The 21,047-nt window shown below is 38.9% G+C and overlaps 2 protein-coding genes across 3 annotated transcripts in view; one reads left to right on the top strand and one right to left on the bottom strand.

The window, feature by feature from the left end:
* LOC139127090 (uncharacterized) overlaps positions 1-12,987 on the bottom strand; it is a 55,008-nt gene extending 42,021 nt beyond the window's left edge. The window contains exons 1-2 of one of the 2 annotated variants that reach the window (XM_070693011.1): positions 12,696-12,987; positions 6,227-6,290 (exon numbers count right to left, since the gene is read on the bottom strand). The gene's annotated coding sequence lies outside the window, so the exon portion shown is untranslated. Of the gene's footprint in view, positions 1-6,226; positions 6,291-9,404; positions 9,588-12,695 lie in introns of those variants that run through there. The other variant, XM_070693012.1, reaches the window with a different exon arrangement.
* Positions 12,988-18,636: 5,649 nt separating this feature from the next.
* On the top strand, positions 18,637-20,361 carry LOC139126958 (tripartite motif-containing protein 3-like). Its single transcript, XM_070692877.1, has one exon. It carries the CDS (start codon positions 18,637-18,639, stop codon positions 20,359-20,361), a length of 1,725 nt encoding a protein of 574 aa, XP_070548978.1.
* Positions 20,362-21,047: the final 686 nt, after the last annotated feature.

Genomic DNA, 21,047 nt, shown 5'->3' with positions numbered 1-21,047 from the left:
GGTGTCTCGAAACTTTACATGCAATTTAAGAGCTTGAGATGTCAGAACATCACATTACATCAGAAACTTTCTTAAGTGTAGCTGCCTTCAAAATTTCAATGCAGTCGCAGCACCATATAATAGTCACATCATATGTCAAATTAGCTCACTGATGTTTCACTTCTCGGAAGTTTGTCCAACCCTCTGACGGTCTGACTGATAAACTTAAAGTCATGTTAACCCGTCAGTACAGTAGGATCCGACTTGCCAACTCAGTTATTAGCAATCTATTAATGAAATTGTAAATTTGGTCACTCATTTGTATTTATATATGCCCATATAAAGATTTCCTTTTTGTCTACATTTAAGTATTTTCCATTGATTTTTCGTGATTTTTTGATTGAAAAACCGTAGTCCGTAATCCTAATTAGTTTCTTGTGACAATCACTATTTAGACGATTCTTGTCGTTTGTAATCTTTTGAAAGCTTTATCAAGTTTATCGATCTGTATTGCCATGGAAGTGAAAAACTATAAAGCCCTATGTTGGCACAAGATTGTCTCATCAGAAAATTTACCCATAAGATTACAATTTCAATGGAAAAAAAAAGGCTATTAAACCTCCATAATCCTCCTATAGACTAGAACAAAGGCGATCCCAGGGATTGCGTACAGTGCCTTTAAATACTTGTGCCTGTTAGTGCAGGGTGAACTGACGAGATTTCGATATCAGAAAAACAATTTGGTGTCTCCTTTTGAATGGCGTCAGACAATAATGTTACTTAACAGCCTTGCAAATGCCTACCTTGTGATGTTGTTAAAGTGGGACTGTAATGCAGTGTAATATATATATATATATATATATATATATAGATATAGATATAGATAGATATATATATATATATATATATATATATATATATATATATATATATATATGAACATAAAAAAAGAAATTTTAAAGGCACTTTTGGCGTTTGCTGTAGCATGGCTTTGTAACAAAATCATGAGGATAGCCGCATTAAATGCATAAAATGTTCAAGTGGAGGATTCTGAATTAAGAACATTCTCATCATTGTAGCAACCACGCTCATCACAGCATTAAAATAGTGCTGACAATAATTGGAGGCTTTTTTACCTGCCATTCTCAGTGTGTCAGAGTTAACGTTACCTAGCGATGCCGAACACCTAAATACGCTCTGTTCATGGGGATCAATGTATGCTGATAAGACTTGTTTACTGTTACATGTTGACATTTCATGAACTAAGAGGTCATCGATAACAAAAGCTACCGCACAACTAACATAATTCCGTCGTTCGGTTGAGATCTCCTCCCGCCTCCGAACGAAGGGACCTGTGAGCAATATAAAGTCAATGACGTGAGCGTGATGCCTTTACAACACGCACAGACACTCCAACATGTCACAGATAGTATACGAATCGAAATCGCACAAAAAAGCCGTAAATAACTCAACTCATCGTAAATTCAACTATCAATTTCAAGATGATTAAATCCTTGTAAGGTCTCACTCGCTTTCATAAATGCTTGACACATTTTAATGCCAAAAAACCGGCATCAGTTCTCATTTTACACTGTTTTCTTGGTAAGTCTATTATATTTGTCTCCGTATTTCCAAATTCACTCACTGTTTAATAGACCAGTATTTCGTGCAGTGAATAGCCTAACTGTTAGAGTAGTGTTTTTACAATCCTTTTGTTTCATTTCCGTGTATTTTGCCATGTACTTGGGCCTTCGCTAGGCCATCAAAACTGCAAAATCTAGTGACATTTGTAAACTCCCAACATTCTGACCCTTGTAATGACGTTCTAAATTCACAAATGGGCTTTATCAGTGATTATGCATAGCAACACTGATTCTGGTCACAAGCACCTTGTATAGCCTATACTGCAATGGTTTAAGTAAGGCGCGTTCAAAAAAAGTGGTGAGGGGGGGGGGGGCTGGAGGAATTCAGGGGGGATTCGAAAATTTTTGGGGTAGTCGAGGGGGGGGACTTGAAAGTTTTGCTCTGCCTATAGGGGGGAACCTGAAAATATTTTGACTCGCAACATTTTGATGTCGTCCAATGGTTCTAATGTTAGTAATAATTAAACAAAATCTAGAACCGTTTTGTCATATTTTATGTCTTTAATCTCGAAAAAGTCTAAAAATGTCTGAATGCCATTAAATTTTCGTAGAACAAGTTGGCCTTGTAGGCTAATGGGGCAGGAGCTGCAACTGTTGATAATTTTTCAGTATTTCTATGCAATGTATCAAACACAGTTTCTTGGTGTCTCTCTACAGCATGCTGAAAAACACAATATTCAGTTTGTCAACATAGCCCGTTTGTCTAAAATTGGTGATAATTGAATGATGCAAATGCACAGTACACGTAGGCTGTGTTGGTAAGCTGAATACTGGATAGCTCAACATTCTGTAGGGAAAAGAACAAGAACACAATTGTACAAACTGAACAAAAATATTGTCAAAATATAAAGTTAATATAACTACTGCCCTGCTACTACATACTGGCAGTGACAGTGATACATGTAGCTCTGACTCTGATGTAGTTTAAGAAGAGTTTCGGTCATAGGACACTCAATTGACAGTGAAACATACATCTACTTATACACAAGATCCAGCCAGAGAGCAACACATAGAAGACTAGGGGACTAACAGTTACATGGATTTTTGAATTCTGGCATATGAGAACAATCAAATATTAGAGAAAAAAGATGGGCCCACCATAATTGATCTTATACAAATGTACGATGAAAAGTATGTTTTTCTAAAATCACTTAAAATCAATATATAAAACCATTCATTTCAAGTTCATGCAGTGAATGAAATTTCATATCTCATTGTACCAATAACACAAAAGTAAAACTTTGAACAGTAAAGACTCTAATTTAAATGGAAAAATGTGTGACTAAATGGAATCTTTTATTTTTATCAAATTTGCCATTATTACACCCAAAATTCTGAGATTAAAACATTAATTTCATGGAATATTTTAACCTTCCAGTATTGTCAATTTTGTAAAATATTTTATAAGTTGCATCTAAGTTGTATATGTCTTGTACTTTTGAAAAAAAACATTTTGGTAGGTCACTGTGCTCATTTTTTCACAATTTGGTTAAACGTAGCTAGGAATACATAATTTTCATACTCTCTCATGATTGTCATTTTGTGTGCTTTTCAGCTGGTGCCATTGAACTGGCCAGAGTTGGATAAACTCAAGTCGGCTTAGACTGAGAAATCCAAAACGTTCACTGATGCATTTAAAAATGAATCAATTTAAGAACTTGCCCTAGGTATATGGCTCTACAACCTGCTGATAAGAGATAGTGTTGAACATTTGCGTGCAGAACGACACATTACATGTTTTTTTTACTCTGCGTGCATTCCTAATAAATATGCGGCTATATGGTAATTTGGGGGGGGGGACTTGAAAATTTTTGAGGGTATTGAGGGGGGACTTGAAAATTTTTAAGGGTATTGAGGGGGGGATCTGAAAAAAAATAAGATTTCAATCGCGATTCCTCCAGCCCCCCCCCCCCCCCATTTTTTTGAACGCGGCCTAAGGGTCAACGAATGAAGTAATACATGTATGTTCTCATCTCACCATCCAAAATGGTGTCAGTTGGATACACCAGCTACACCACAAAGAAGCGTATTCATTGAGGCGTTCTCAGTCTTTCCTACACAAAAAGCGCAATGCTGTTGCGGCAGCTTTAATAGAATAGCCGATGGAATATTCTTTCATTTTGGTCAGGTAAGGTCATCTTCGGGTCAAGCCTATTTTAAACAGCCGATCCATATTACTCCCCTCCTGTACGAAGGTGGTATTGTGTACATACTGGATAGTGGCTTTCTACTACCAGGCCTACTATTCTTATGGAAATTATCGACTGCACTCGCTACTACCAGTGTAAGAGACGAGTCGCAGAACTAGTATGTTAATTGACATAATATAAATGTTGTTGGCAGGGTCGGACTATTGCTTTGCGCAAGGAAGGGGCAGTTGCGGTTCTTTTAGTTTTAGTCAGAAGAGGGGAAGTTGGGGAAATATTCAAAGAGGGGAGGAGTTTAGGTGAGGAAAAACTAACACATGAAAGTTTTGCAATCGAAGTATGATGCTGGTGCGAATAGCTGTTATTTACCAACGAAACTTTTAACACGTTGAAAAATGTTATAGCAAATATACATCTAACAACACCTCTGGTTACAATTTCTGAAAGTTACGTTTGTCTTTGTGACAATTGGTTCTTCAATATGTGGAATCTTCTCGTTAAGCCAAACTTTCGTGTCAGTTATGTCATTGTTTTCCTCATGATAACAAGAACTGGTACGGAAGGCTACACACTAGCCAGGTTGCATTTGCTATGGGTGATAACCCACCATCAGACAATACGGAGAATACGCACAAATATCCGACCGCAATATCAATAATGCAACAGAGTCAACACATTTGTATAGACACAAAATTCCAGGTATGCTTGAATCAAGCTTGACATTTCATGCTTCTAAATTTTGCTATGCCATTAAGGTTTTTATGTGACCCAAGACTTGAAATGTTATCGAAAAATCTATGCCTACTGGTGTCTTAATTTAGATCACATTTTAAAGAACTACATTCAGCTTTACACATTTAGATTGGGTCAAAAGGAATTGTTTTTCGTAATAAAAACAGACGATTAAAACTTCACTTTTGGTCATTTAGGACGAAACCAAGCATAATTGGTTTTCACATGACTTTTGAATTGTAGCTGAAACACTGGCATTTCTAAATGTATTGTCAAAACACCCGCTGAAAACTTTATTCAATTCAAAACAACAATTTTGACAAACTCAATCAAATTTCATTTTAATCTTGCAAAGGAAAACATGCTATGATGATATTGTGTTTACAAAAACACTTTTTCTCACAAGTTTGTATTAGTCAATCCCAGTTTCCTTTATTTTCTGACCTATCGTGCTTTTCGTGTTGCCTTGCAATTGATTGATTGATGATTTTGTTAACATCAGGAACACGATTGGAACTAATTTGGGATAATTTGGTGGTGAAGTAATGTCGATTTCATCTACAAATGTAATCTCATCTGATTTCTTTTTTACGTTACACACTTGTTTTTATGAGTAATTTGTAATATTGCGACATTCATCTATAGGGCACCTAACATTTTTGAGAAATTTGAAAAATATGAAAATCCAATTATCCAAAATTAGTTCCAATCGTGTTCAGGAGAGAAACGGACACTGTGACCTATTACTCTCTGCGCGCATCCATGGATACAGGACGGTAGTCTGGCATGACACTCTATGGTCCTTCGTAAGATAAGCTAGACTCTGTGTTGACGTGTTGTGTACAATGGAACTCAGATGCGACCGACTCAATGCTAGTCTCGCTGATATGTGACCTGTATTATGCACCATGACCTGCTGAACCGTGTGGTTATTTACAGTCTCTTTGGTTTCATTTCATGTTTTCCTCTAGCACTTTGACCTTTGCTATGCCATCACAAACAGTTCAAAATATGTTGAAGTCAGTCAATTGAGACATAGACAGTAGATGGGGAAGTAAACAAATGGGTTCTCTGTAAAATTGACACACTTGACTTTGAGAATGGGCTTGTACTTCTTAGGGTTTCAAGCCCTCGGCCTGTAAAGAGTTCAAATGCCATGGTTCGAGAACATTTTTGAGAAACAAAATATTATATGCAAATATCACTAAAGACAAAAGATGTGGCCTGGTACACCGACCCTGCCACAACGCATCGTATTCGTCGAAGCGTTCTAAAAATTTGTCGCACACAAAAAACAAGCAGAGTTCTGAAGCCACTGCGGCACCCACCATAGAATACACAGTGGAATGCCGACGTGTTGTCATCTTGGTTAGGTCATCCCAGGGTCAAGCCCGTTACAGATGGCCAGGTTGCAGTAGTTGACATGGAAACGCTCCATATTTATTGTTTCTCGTGTCTCGAATGGATTTATGTGTGTCCATTTTATATGGCGGCCGTCTGCTGCCAGAAACTACTCCTTTGACGGCGTCAACGCTTGCACTCACAGCGACTGCGCGTAAGAGCTTAGTTGCTTAGTAGTCGTAGTATGCGAACTGGTATAATTGCACGCTTCTCTGGGGGTCGATAGGATTTGATGCCGCAGGGCTAACATATGCTACAATAGTCGAATCAGTCACGGTTTAGTACTGCCTGATCAACAACTGTCTGAGTGTTAACTTTACTTACCTTTAATAAGTTGTTCCGGAATTTTCGTGAATGTTACACCGGGTCTCAAGCACAAGGTTGGAGTCTGTCGTGAAAGAGATTTGTACGTGTTAAATACTGGACACTTTCTCTGGACAGAATGTAGAACGACTGAGTGTTGGGCATGCGCAATCAACATATCGAGGAATTTCACCTTTGTCCACACCTTTGTCCAAATATAGTCTCAGGTTCACACACATCGCGTGTCACATGATAGGAGAGGTACCTACGTTTGTATACCGACATTACTATACTCTGTAACAGCAAATTCGCAATATTTTGTGCGCGAACTTGTAATATCTTCAATTCAAACATCAATGACCGGAATTACAAAGTTTGGAAAATCTTCAAATTTGGAGGTCTAATTCTATAGGATGCAGGAAACAAGTAAAAACTTAAAACTCACTTCAAACTCTGCGAATGTGGCAGGTAGGCTTCTCAGTTGTGCTAATATGTCACTCAAACTATACTTGAGTTTTCAATTTGTTACAATGGCAGTTAATGCGTAGGTGCAAGTGACTCTGCTTTGAGAAATAGAATGTACTGATACTATTGTTGGCGGTGGTGGTCACTTCTTTTACATTTTGAAACGCTTCTGCTTACAATTGTTTATGCCCGTTTTATTTTAATGCATTGATCAAATCAAAATCACAGTATAATCAATTTCTAGTGTATAATTCTACATTAACTCTTTTAACATTATTTTTGTGCTCAGAACCCTAAGCTAACAGCCCCAAACATTCCCATAACAACTCGAAACGCTGTGCAATTTGACATAATTTCGGAGCAGAAAAAACTCAATTGTGAAGGCAAACGTCTACAGCCTAAAGGGCCAATGAATCTTTACGCTTGCACATCATATAAATTTACAATTATTGCCATGTTTTAAAAACACTCATTTAGCGTGAATTTGTTTATCTCACACTTTTCTTCGATTAATCAAATAATTCAATGCTGGTAGCATAGTCCTTGCACAGCACCATATCAAAGGCTCACTTTCGGGAAAGGCACTTACTTCGAATTAGGAAAAAGGTGAATCCTGGGCTTTTCACACTAGAAAGCACAAACTCTACAAAGTCCCTTTAAATTGAACACCAGACACTCTACTGATGTGACTCTTATTTTGCAGATTATCTTCTGAATCCGTAAACAGAACTATAATGTCAGCGGCAAAGAGAAGCAAACCATGGGATCGATGGGGAAGAAAATCTAACAATTTTTAATAACTGGTGGAGTCGGTTGTATGATAGTAACGAAACCAATGGGATACACTTTCCTTCAATCCCATAGTTTGCTTCTCTTTGCCGCAAAATAGTTTGTTCCCCCAATATAAATCTCACATTCAAGAGAATGTATATTTGTCACAAGATCATTAATAAAGAAAGAAAATAAAGTTGATGACAAATTATCGCCTTGCCTAACACCTGAGTGTGTATGTGTCAGATGTAGCCGAGAAATTACCATTAAGACACATTGAAGCATTTGTATCATAAATTGCCTTGATTGACAACTACATTTCCTTTCAATCACATTAATCAATTATGTATAAAGTGGGGAGTCTCTGTCAACCAAATCTTTGCGTAAATTGATAAGTGAAACGAATGAATGTGACTTTCATTCATTTTGTCACGAATAATGGCTGCTAAATACAAATATGATCTTGGCACGATCTGTCTTTCGAAAATCCATTTTGTTCTTTCGATAAAATTCCGTTTCCTCCTAAACATTCCAATAATCTACAGTTAAAAATGAACTACACATTTTAAACTAATATCTCAGTAATTAGATGTAAACGTATATCCTTTGGGAATGGGGATAACAATTGCTGTTTTAAATTCCAAGGTGTAGTTAAACCCTTGCCAAACCACAACTCCAAAAGGGGTACCACTATCTCTTTTGTGGGCCTTTTTTAACACTTTATACTGGAATACTATATATCCCAGGGCTTTAACCATTTCTTAACATTGCTATTTAATTCTTTATTTGATGAATAATTTGGATCAGCCATATTCTGTTCTAGTATGATCTGATCTTATGCATTGCAATTGAATTATGAAAGTCAACAATAAGATTGGTTTCGTTACTATCATACAACCGACTCCACCAGTTATTAAACATTGTTAGATTTTTTTACAATGTTACTATTTTCATCACAGACCTCCATGATTTTATTGTACATTTTAGGAGGTCTCAACTTTTGAATATGCCTCCAAACCATATGAGGATCTTGGTAGAAACATTCTTGATTTCAACGATTGTTCCATTTCTATAAGGACGTTCAAAAAATCTTAGTGTTTTATCAAAGACTTGTTGTGCATCCTTGAAATCATCACGTAGTTCACATCATGTGGCTCAATTAACTAAAGGATCAGACGGGAATTTCCGTTCCTTGTAGTGCATGTCTTTCCACAGTCTTATTTGATTCATTGTTCCAGTAAGGCTTAGTATGGCGGCGTCTCTTTTACTACGACCGGCGAATTTACAGTGACGTTAGAGTCCATTTCTTTAACAATACAATTTACAAAGCTGTGAATACATTCTATCAATACATAGCTTGTCTTCCTGACATGTTAAAATTTCCCGAGTAATAGACGTTATAGTAAGGCTTGTCAATAGACGGAATATTATCCAGGTTTTACTTATTGAGGCTGACGTTAGCTTGACCCCTGCTTTATGACAATCATGAGAGTTTGTCCAATCGCGGGTGTAATAACCAAGCCGAGAAAGACTGTTTCCATGGCTCGTTCTTGAGCGAAACTTCGCGGAAAAAAGGAACAGACCTGGAGATCTGTTCGATGGAGACTACAAAGAATCAAAGAGGTCTTAGGAGAGCCATTATATTGCAACTAGGACCCCTCAAGAGTGTGGAAAGATTCTAAGTAGGTTCGTCATTTGTATATGTATTAGTTCAAGTATCACACTCTCAGACCATTCTATGCTGGGTAGTCTAACTCAGCACGCCCCCATATGTATGCATACGAACAAACATAAACTCGTTTCTTGCCTAACGGAGTGCTTCGGTTTGTTACATTGCGGGTCCTGCCATATGCGTATCCATCCAAGCCATACGCCCCCGAAATGAAGAGAGTTTCCTAAAAATATCTTTGCCAAACCCGACAACTAAAAGAAACAGTGAACTGTCAATTTCAGTCGAAATTACATTTCGAATCCTACTCAGCGTGGTCCACCAGCTGCAACACAATGGAGCTTATTTATTGAGGCGCTCTCCTTCTGTTGCACACAAAAAGCGTATTTGTTGTTGCGGCAGCCACCATAGAATAGTCGATGAAATGCTGACTTTCTTTCATCTTAGTGAGGTCATCTTGGGGTCAAGCCTGTTTTCAACAGCCTGGTATGGAAGCGATCCGTTTTATTGACCCTCTCACGAAAAATGTGTTAGGGACCGTCTCAGATTGTCGCAGAAGTTCAAAAAGCGAAATTCATTCGTTTAGGGGGGATGGGGTTTGACCTCCATTCAATTAGTGAACTTCACTTTCGCACTTTCATTTTGTGATCACAAGTTTCGTGTGTTTACTTTAAATTAAAGAAAAACTGCACACTCGTGCCAACAAATTTATGACTGTTTCCATCTCGTTCGTGCCCCAAACAAAATTTACCGATAGTAACATTGTATCCTAAACCTTTCATTCATCAAATTATACAAAGACAAAAGTATCATTTTCTTAAATGCGCTATTTATAAGCATCTGCTCTAACCACTAGATGTCTTTATTCTCACTTGTTATGCACCTGGTCATAGTCGTGTTAATATGATTGAACATGCCTGGGCCCCTTGTCAAAGTTTCATGCTTATTTGCCGCTCCTACCAAGTACAAATTGCGTGTTCACAAAACAAAGAACAGCACAAGAGATGCAAAAAGGGAAAGTAAAATGAAATGAAACTTTTATGCGGTAAAATGCCCTGTTAATACTCAAATCTGATCGATTACTTTAATTGAAATAGGGCAAGGGATAAGACGCAAAATAAAAATGCAACATTGTACTGTCAGGCAGACATGAACATTTCGCACTTTTGAATTTTCGTTTAGAAGGAGGGGGAGGGGGTTTTGATCTAAACGAAGGAATTTCGTTTCTTGAACTTCTGCGACAATCTGAGACGGTCCCTTAGTGTGTATACACGCTGAGCAGTGTTTTATACAACAAGCAAACTATTGTAATTGAAGTTATCGACTTCACTCGCTGCAGCTAGTGTAGGAGCTGAGTCGCAGAAGTAGACTCGTAAGTTATGTTATATAAAGGTTGTTGTCAGGGTCGGGTGAATCCCTAAATTTGTACTGGGTTGGTAGTTGCGGTTGTTTCTAGTTTTAGTCGGGATAGGTGAGGAATAGGTCAGGTAGGAAAAACTAAGGCGTGAAAGGAAGAGTTTTGCAATCTCAATCGGATGCAAGTGCAAACAGCAATTATTCACCTACGATGTTAATTAGGTTGTTGAAAAAATATGATTGCATATTTACATATAACATCACCCCTGGTTACAATTTCCCAAACATAATTTATGAGTACCTTGTCAATACGTTGTCTGAAAGAGAATATGAACGTTGAAACTTGTTCACCACACATTCACCATCATGTGGAATCTTCTAGTCAAGTCAAACTTTCGTGTCAGTAATGTCATCGTTTTTATGGCATGATAACAAGAACTCGCTTGAAGGCTATACGCTAGCCATTGTTACTGTTGCTATGGGTGATATCGTGCGATCAGAGATTAGCAAGCCTAGAGTGGGTGTTTGTATGAAAGTGGTTAGATGGGTGGACTCACTAAAGACGCACACAACATCTGCTGGCAATAGTAGTCAAGTAACTGTGTCAAAACATACTTCTATAGACACACAATTCCAGTCACAGCTCAGCTCTACTTGAACTTGGCATATCGTTTCATTTTTCTAAATTTTGATCTATTGTGCATTACAGTTTTTACGTGACCCCATAAAACAGTTTAAAGAGTTCTTTTATTGTTTCTTCATTTTTCTAGCTAAAATTCTAAGACTTCTTGTGTCTGGTTTTAGGAGATGATATTTTTAGAACTGCATTCAGCTTTATACATTTAGAAACCTTAGGGTCAAAACGAACTGTTTTTATGATAACCATAAATGATTAAAACTTTACTTTTGGCCACCTAGTACGAAATCAAACATAATTGATTTTCACATGACGTTTTAATTGTCGCTAAAACACTGGAATTTCTGTATTGTCATTTTTTCAGTTCATGACAACAATGTTGACAAATAAATCCAATTTTATTTTAATCTTGCAAAGGAAATTTAACCCTGCTATTGAGATACTGTGTTTACAAACACTTTTTTCACAATGTATTGTTTGTATGGGTCTTTCCCAACTTCCTTTATTTTCTGACCTGTTGTGCTATTATTGCTCCCTTCATTTTACCATCAGGAGAGAAACGGGAACTGTCAACTATTACTCTCTGCATCCTGGCATACAGGACGGTAGTCAGGCATGATTCTCTATGGCCAATAGTAAGATGAGCTAGTGTCAGTGTAGACGTGTAGTGCACGACGGGACTGACACTTAAGTAAATTGCGATCTACTCAATGCTAGTCTTTCCTTTATTTGACCTGTATTTTTATTTACCGAACATTTCAGTTATTTATAGTCCCTTTGGTTTATTTTATGTTTTACCTTAGCACTTTGGCCTTCTCTATGCCATCACAAATAGTTCAAAATCTGTTGACATTAGTCAATTGAGAGCATTATTATTCTTGTTACAAGGTCTTGCATGAACAAATGGGATTTCTTTGTAAGTTTGGCACAGTTACCTTTTGGGAATGGTGTATGCGTCTTTCAGGGTTTCAAGGCCACAGCCTGAAAATAGTCTAAATGCCATGGTTCGTGTGCGGTTCTTAGAAGCAAGTAATACTTGCCAATATCACAAAAGAAAAAAACAGGCGACCGGGTACCCCGACCCTACCACAAAGCATCGTATTCACTGAAGCATTCTTAATTTGTCGCACACAAAAAAAGCAGAATTCTGAATCCACTGACGCAGCCACCATAGAATACACAGTAGAATGCCGACGTGGTGTCACCTTGGTTAGGTCATTCCAGGGTCAAGATTATTACCGATGGTCGAATTGTAATAGGCTTACACGGGAACGTTGCATAGTCTTGATATGTATTGTTTCTACATGCGTTATGTGTGTACATATTGGATGATGGTTTTCTGCTGCACAGAAAACTATTCAGTTGACGTCAACGTTTGCACTCATAGCGACTGTACTAAGATCCCAGTTGCAGAAGTAATCGTAGTATGCGAACTGGTATAATTGCAAGCTTGTCTAGAGTTTGATAGGATTTGATGCGACAGGGGTAAATATGTTATAATAGTCAAATTAGTGACAGTTTCATTGGTCCCAAATTGACACAGCAACATTTTGTAACTCTGTAATAAACAACTATTGCCTAACTTTGCTTACCTTGAGGCTTTCTTGTTCAAGAACTTCCGTGAAGAGTCAGAGAGTCCAGCTAGTGTTCAAAATGTCGTGGTTGGTGGCAGATTTCACTCACAGTTCAGCTACTCAGTTTGGCAGCGACAAGGAAGTGACAAAAATGACTGTACTTGAACAGACCTCACAAGATTTTGTATGACGGAATCCAAATGAAGAATGTTCAGTTAGAATGTTACACTAGAGGACAAGCAAATGGTTGATGTCTGTCGTAGAAGAAATTTGTACGTGCTAAATGCTTGGCAACTTCTCTGCAGACAAGGTACATAACGACTAAGTGTTGGGCATGCGCAATCAGTATATTCAGGAATGTCGTCTTTGTTGAAACCTATGACTTGTGTGAGATTCTCACAAATCACGTGACACGTGCATAATGGTAGGATAGGTTGTACCCTCGTTTAGATACTGACAGTTTAAAAATAGGTGGCATCAAATTCGCGACATTTTTGCGCGAACAGCAATATTGGCAACACATGCATTAAACTTCAACTTCTGCGACTACGCAGATAGTACCAGGCGGGCTTGGCGGCTGCGCATAGGTCCCTCCGACTAAGTTTCGCACTTCTTTTTGTTACAATTGCGGCATGCATCTTCACTTGCCAAGGTCCATTGTCCGGGCAGCTCGATGCTCCCTGAAAACAGACCCTGGTAGAACGAGTCCTTACATCTTGTGTTTTAAAACGCCACCACGCGGTTGTATGTGACCGGTAAATAGCCTATCACGTAATCGCTTGCTGGCAGTACTTCAGCTTCGATGGCGACGTGCATGAGCCACCTCGACTCGAAGAACGTAACACAAGCGTCTTTCCTGTTTTAGAATTTGCCTAGCAGTCAAAAGAAAGCAGTAAATGGCAACGACGTCTTTTTGTAACAAGTAGAACTGGAAGTGGCAAACCTTGTGCTATCGATTATTTTGCCAAAAAAGTATTTATAGGGGTATCCCGGATCCCTTCTTCTCGTTAGCACAATAAAAGAACAAGTTTCCTAATTACGTCGTGTTTCCCTGTCTGCAACATACATCGGCAAGCAAGAGTCTCCTTGATCCCATCGATCTATTGGACCATGCTGGTACTTTTATATCCTTGTTTGGAACTAGGTCGCAGTCGTACACTTGGCATGTAGTGGGGTAGGTCCCGTATGGGGTAGTTAGTGGGGAGACTGAAGTCAAACTAATAACCCGTGCGAGCGGACGATGCAGCTACGGTTAAAGCCCGTATGGCTACCCAAATAAGATAGGTATACAGGTATGTATCGGTCGGATGGGTATGTCTTTTCACAGAGAAAATACCTAAAAATGGGTCGACTTGTCATTCCGAAATCCCTAAACATTGGTCGATAACATGCTGAAACAGCTGAAATAAGAAATGTCCCCGTCCTTTAGGGAACGTCTGCAGTAATGCATTGTACAAGACCAGTATGCGTCGCGACTCTGATTACGTACACACGGCCTGCTAGAGGTCTATTACGATATAAAGATTATGTAGGGCAGATACTTTCTATCCAATGAGACTGTCGCACACAAATGACATCGCTATTTCAACGAATCAGATCAAGCGTTTCATGGCGTCACTAGGAATGGTCTGACCTTCGGTAGAGTTCGCATGGCTTTGAGCAATCTATCGCACAGTATGAGCCGGCTATCTTTGATTGATTTAGAGGAAAAAGGCACCTCTCTATTTGAGAATAATTTCTAGAAAATCCTGGTGCAGTGACATGACAACGTGTATTCACGTGGGTTTGGATACAATTAAAAAATGAACCCGCCAGATTTTTTTTATATTGTACCACGTGATTCTCAACTTTCTGTTTGGAATGTGTTATGGGACGGTCTGAAATGTGAGCTAGTCGATCAGTCACTAATATTTTCTAAAATTATTTTAAACGCAAAAAATTGTGAATGTCTTTAGTTTATGGCATTGACAAAGTGGCCATTGGTTTTACATGAAAATTAAAAGCTGCAACAAATTTTAATCACGAAACCTAGATGCGTATACGTCAGCCGTGTATTTCAACTAAAGGAATCGTTACACCTATGGAAACATCAAGACAATTGATTTGATTATATGAAATATATACACAGGCTGAACTGAATAAACATTTATGAATTTACGATGTCTGTAAGACATAAATTGTTTCGGGATCAGCAACAATGAGGTAACAACGATTTTTCAAATTTCAGATCGTGTTATTAGATAAATATTGTTCGTAATGTGTATATGAAAGCTACATGTATATTGGTGAATATACAAACAGTGACATTTAGCCTGGATGAGCTCGAACAGTAGAGCTCTGTAGTTTTATCTTCGAAGTGAAATAGAATAAAGATAAGGGATCTTTTGGAGATTTTGATGGTTGATTTTTATTTTGTTTTTTATAATTTTGTCACACCTTCAGAGTCTTTGATCTGCAGTCTCTGGTTAACTGAGAGCTACTCATATCGATTATTTTTTTCTTTATTTCATTTTTATATTTTGCCTGCGCCAAAGTCTTTGCAATCTCTGGCTAACTGAAAGCTTAAGTTTTCCAGGTACAAAATACAGCAATGTCATTATTTGGTTTCTGAATATTGTGACTCAAATAATGATCATGCAAAACTTGTACATAAAATATCAGTGTTTAATATCAGTTCAAACATTTTACTTTGTGTAAAATGCATTCAATCACCTCTTAGATTGCATCAGATTGCATCATTTCATGGTTAACAAGTCAATTTCTCAAAACTTTCGATGCGACAGTGGCTGAGGCCCCTCTCACACACTCGCCCTTGGGGTGTCCTATGTCATTTTCAAACAGTTTCAATAAGTGCAAAACAAATTGAAAACACCTCTCAGATTGCACCATTGCACACAACAATTTCTCAAAATGTTCGACGCGAGACAGGGACTCCCCTCTTGCGCTCTCTTCCCTCGACCTCTCATGCGTTTTCCCATTTATTCTTAAATTGTTCGAATTCCCTGTCAGTTGTTCTAGTGGAAACCCTGCATATTTACTTTCTTGAGTTGCTTTCACAGTGAGTATGTGCTATATCGTGGTACAGAATATCATGTGACGTGATCATAATTAGCCTAAAATATGATTGATTACCTCTAGTAGTTAGCGCATTATTGAATTCATGACAAAGTGGTACTTGGAAAATAAAATATTTTTACATTTAATTTTCACTAAATTTTGATTGGTCATGTTAGGTTGCTTTTCCAAGATTTACTGCGTGTTTAAAAAACATGACATACAAGTATTGTAAAGACCACTGCACTTTACTATTAAGCTTATAACATTGATATTTTGACTCTTTCTTTCGTATGCTTGTACTTGAAATCCTTAACTATTGATCTGATTTTGGCTTGAAATCCTTAACATTGGGTCAGTTTTAAACTTTGGGTGGATGTTTTCAACTTGGGCCATCACCCCCATATGAAATACTGGGAGTACCCCCTGGGGTTTAAAGCGTAGATGCAAGTGACACTGCTTAGGGAAAGCCAAACTCTCACATAAACAGGGCTATTACGAGCCGTTCATTTTTCAAACGCTGGCGCATACAATTTTTTACGCCCGTTTCATTTTCATTCACTAAGTAAATCAAAATCACAGTATAATCAGTTTGTTTTGTATGATTGAACGTTTATTCTTTCATTGTTGTTTTTTATGCTCAGAACCCGCAGCTTAAAACCAGAAACCTGTTATTTGAACGCTACCGTGACAACTCGAACGCTGTGCGATTTGACATGATTTCGGAACTGAAAAAACCAATCGTGAAAGTAAAAGTAACCGCCCACAGATCCAATGAAGCTTTACATTTGTACATCATATTAATGTACAATTATTGCTGGTAAGCTTTAAAAACACTTATTTAGCTTGAATTGGTTTATTTCACACTTTTCTTCGATTGATCAAATAATTCAATGCTGGTACCAGAGTCCTTGCACAGCACCATCAAAGGCTCACTCTATGGGAAATGCACTTAGTTCGAATTGAAAAAGGTGAATACCGGGGCTTTTCACACTTCAAAGCACGTACTCTACAGCATTCCTTTAAATATTGAACACCTGACACTGAATTGATCTGGCATATTTTTTGCTGATTGTCTTCTGAATCCGAAAACAGATGTATGTCATCGGCAAAGAGAATTATACAATAATTCAATCCCCCAATATCTCACCTTCAAGAGATGACATATCTATCACAAGATCATTAAAAATTAAATAGAATGAAGTTAGAGACAAATTATCGTCTTGCCTAACACTTGTGTATGTATCAAATGTTGCCGATAAATTACCATTGAAACATATTGCGACTCTTTTAGCATTATACATTTCCTTGATTGACGAGTACATTTTATTTCCATCCAATTAATCAATAATTTGTAAAGCCGGTATCTCCGTCAACAAAATCAAACGCTTTGCGTAAATCGAGAATGAAACGAATGAAAGTAACTTTTCATTCATTTTGTTACAAATAATGGCTGTTAAAACACAAATATGATCTTGGCACGATCTGTCTTTCCCAAATCCGGTTTGTTCCACCGCTAAAATTCCGTTCCCTCCTAAACATTCTAATAATCTACAGTTCAAAAATACGACTATGATGGCACAATATGTCCCTTGTTAAACACAATAGGTTGTCATCATGGTAAAAATTGCCATTTTTGTCCAACATTTTTACACATTACAGAAAATCTATATCTGCAGGGTCTCACATCGTGTACGTGAACTGTTTTCATCAGAGGGGAAACTAGGCATAATTGTCCTACAAACGTATATCCCAGTAACAATTAATTCTATTTTATCATGAATTTATATAACATTTCTAATTTTAACCGCTGGCGCGACACCAAGGGCTGATTCCTATATAAAATTACTTCATAGGGAATACCATCTATCCAAGGACTTTTACCGCTTTTAGCCCTTTTAACAATACTTCCTATTTCTTCGTGACGTTTCTATTTAATTCTCTATTAGATGAATAATTTGGATCGGCCATATTCCGTTCTAGTAGAGTCTTATGTGTTGCGATTCAAACTTTCTATTTTTCTCAATTACAAAGGTAAACTGTTAATATTATTAGCTCCTATTACCTGAAATAATCTTTAAAAATCTCAGTCATAGAACTTGGAATTTCTAAAAGGTGCTTATCGATATCAGCTGATCTTAGATTTCGTGAAGGACGGTTGTCTAGAGCCGTATGGAATCTTAGTTTTACGATTTATGACGTAATTCCGCAATACGTGAATATTATCATTCAGGGTGGGTCTCATACGATATATAGCTTCAATTTCTATCTTTATACCAAATGTTTTGATATCGGATAAAATAAGGAAACAGTGACATTCCAATCTGACGACAATGACGTAACAGCACAGCACAGTACATAGATTTATCTGTATGTTGCGACTGTTGACGGACCATTTGATCTTCGATGGTGGCCATTACCAAAACCGGGTGAAATTATTTGATTTTTTTAAACTTCGCTATTCAGTTCATATATTCACCTCCCCAAAAAGTAACAAAAGGGATGAATGAACCCTGAATAAAAGTACTCATCCGGGTTCAACATGAAACATTGTCATATCATTCATTCCTAAATTCGCAACTTGTCCGCTTCCTCATTAAATATACCCTCCCCCCCTCTTCAGAGCTAATGATGAATTGCTCTATGCCCATATATTTTCTTTGTGTTATACATTGCACAAAACCTGGAAGTAGGTCATTTAGTCACATGATACGCGGTTCTCTGTTTGCACTTCCTTTACAAATTTTCAAAACTACGACACGTTGTTAACCTCTCTAGAAATAAAGTCCGCTGTTGCGTAGTATACGGTCAGTTAATGAGTTCGGTGCCCTGTTCATCACACCTTGCGTGCGTTGAGTGTTAACAAACTTCAGATCTGCAGTGCTTTGCCGCTGGTTCACTCAAGATGACCGACTACTTTACGGATCTCTCCAACGACCTGGGAGATGATTTCCTAAGGTGCGCCGCTTGCCTGGGAAACTTCAAGAATCCCAAAATCATACCCTGCTTCCACACCTTCTGCGAGCCCTGCCTACAGACCATGTTGAAGGAGAACAAGGGGCGGCTAATCTGTCCAACGTGCCGACAACTATGGCAGCTCCCTAGCGACATGGTGTCCAAGCTGGACGACAACACCTTCATGAGTTGTGTCTTGGACCTGGTCAAGAAGGGACCCGAGATCAAGGAAGAACAGTCGAGCACTTGTGAGCTGTGCGAAGACGCCGAAGCCACGCACATCTGCGTAGAATGCCAACAGACATGTTGCGTCAACTGTCAAAAGGTGCACAAAAGGACGAAAATCACCAGCGGCCATACTGTGCTGACCCTTGATGAATACAAGGAGACGAAAGCCAAGAACCCGTCGCGACTTCAGCAGCGATGGCACTGCGACGTTCACACGGACAGCCAAGTAGCGTTTTTCTGCGACACCTGCCAGGTACCAGTCTGTACGGCTTGCACGGTCATCAATCACCGCGCCCCCGACCACGTCCACCGAGACCTGGCAGAAGTCACCGCGGGGTTCTCCGAGCGTTTGTCGACCATCGTCAAGGAGATGAAGGCAAAGGCTAAAGAGGCTCGCGAGAGCAGAGCCGTGGCTAGGTCGATGTGCGACGAAGCTAACCGACTGCGCCAAGACGGGCGGAAGAAAGTGACGATGGAGATGGAAGCGAAGATCGAGAGAGCAAGAGCGGAAGGCGAGGAACTCTTGCAAGAAATTGACAATGCGTGTGAAAACATCTGTAAGGATGGTGAGTTAAAAGTTGGGCATATGAATTTCAAGTACGGGAACCTGGTGAGTATGTGCAGCTACTTAGACGAAGTGATTCGCCGGGGGAACATGCCGCAGCTAATTGCGACGGCTAAAGACGCGTCTGGCCACATCGGCGACTTGCTGAAGACCGCTACAACTTCAAAGACGGGCAGTGCACCGCACTTTGAATTGCCGCTAAACACCCTGGATGTGCTGAAATCCGATGTGTGCGTGTCGAAGTGCTCGGTGGAGAACATACCCCCGCATATCAGAGGTAGCGATAATGTGACTTTTTACGTCAAGACGAGGGACAGCTCTGGACGCGACGTCATCCCTCGTCAGGAGGTGTCGGTGAAGTTGACACGACCGATGGGGTCGCAGATGTCACTCAAGGTGTACCACAACGTAGGCGTCCAAACCGTGCACCTGAACGGTTCCCTAGCAACCGGGAAATGTAGTGTATTTGTTGATATAGACGGGGAGCCTGTCCCCGGTTCACCTTTCGAAATCGATTTCTTGTCATCCCCTGACACCAAAGAGTCGCAGCCTCGTCCCGCCAAAGAACCATCAACGCCGTCGTCCACTCAGACAAACACCCGAAAACAACAGCCTACGGGGAAGCAACAGCCTGTTTTAAAGTTTGCAGAGCCAGAGGACGATAGTAGATATGTCAAAATGTTATCGCGCCTACCGACTGAGTACGTGCATGTCGTCGCCATACAGCCATCGGCTCTGATCGGCACAAGTGACCCGAAATCACCCACTTCTGAACAAGAAAAGATCGCGGTATTTCTCAAGGTGGACGCCTCAAGAAGAAGGGACCTCCGCCAGCGCTCCCGCAACGAAAAGGCGCGACGAAAATCCCATAAGGCATTTTAAAACAGCTGCAAAAGTACTAAGCTTGGGGATTATGTGAAATATTTTTAAAAAGAAAACCTTTAGGATATAGTCTGGCGAAGTCGACCAAATGAGGCACTCTAATGGAGCACTCTGGTTGTATGCGTATTTCGGAGTGTACCGCACTTTTCTCGACTCATGTGAACAATGGACAACTTTTTGGTGAAATTTAAACTTTCTACGCTGTTGTTTATCACTCTAGCTTTTTTTGACTTATCGCTCGAATAAAAAATGTAAAATTTTGAGCTATGTATTTGGACAAAATTGTAAACTGTTTTTTTTTTTAATTTAGATACAAGGTGTGGAGTATTGATCAATTGAGTTGCTCAATGACATTGTGTACCTGCATAAATGAACTTGAATTAAGTCTAAGAAATATGTAATTGAAATCATATAATTTATTACGAAACATGTTATCAATAAAACCGCTTTTATTATTGCAACAGGGTTGAGCTTTCTTTCTGTTCAGCAATACTTGATAAAAATCACTGAACGTGTCTGAATTATACCTGACAGTACAGTCTACGGCGTTTCCAATATGGCATAACTTTCAGTGACTGTATCAAGTATTGCAGAGCAGAAAGGCAGCTCAACCTTCCTGAACCGAAACTGTTTTATTGATAACAATAACATTTCCTAATATGGTATCAACATACATTTGCTGACCT

This window comes from Ptychodera flava, unplaced genomic scaffold, assembly GCF_041260155.1.
Source record: "Ptychodera flava strain L36383 unplaced genomic scaffold, AS_Pfla_20210202 Scaffold_28__1_contigs__length_4768798_pilon, whole genome shotgun sequence".
NCBI lineage: Eukaryota > Metazoa > Hemichordata > Enteropneusta > Ptychoderidae > Ptychodera > Ptychodera flava.
The sequence above is the reverse complement of the archived record's forward strand: the minus strand, read 5'-3'. Positions and strand labels throughout refer to the sequence as shown.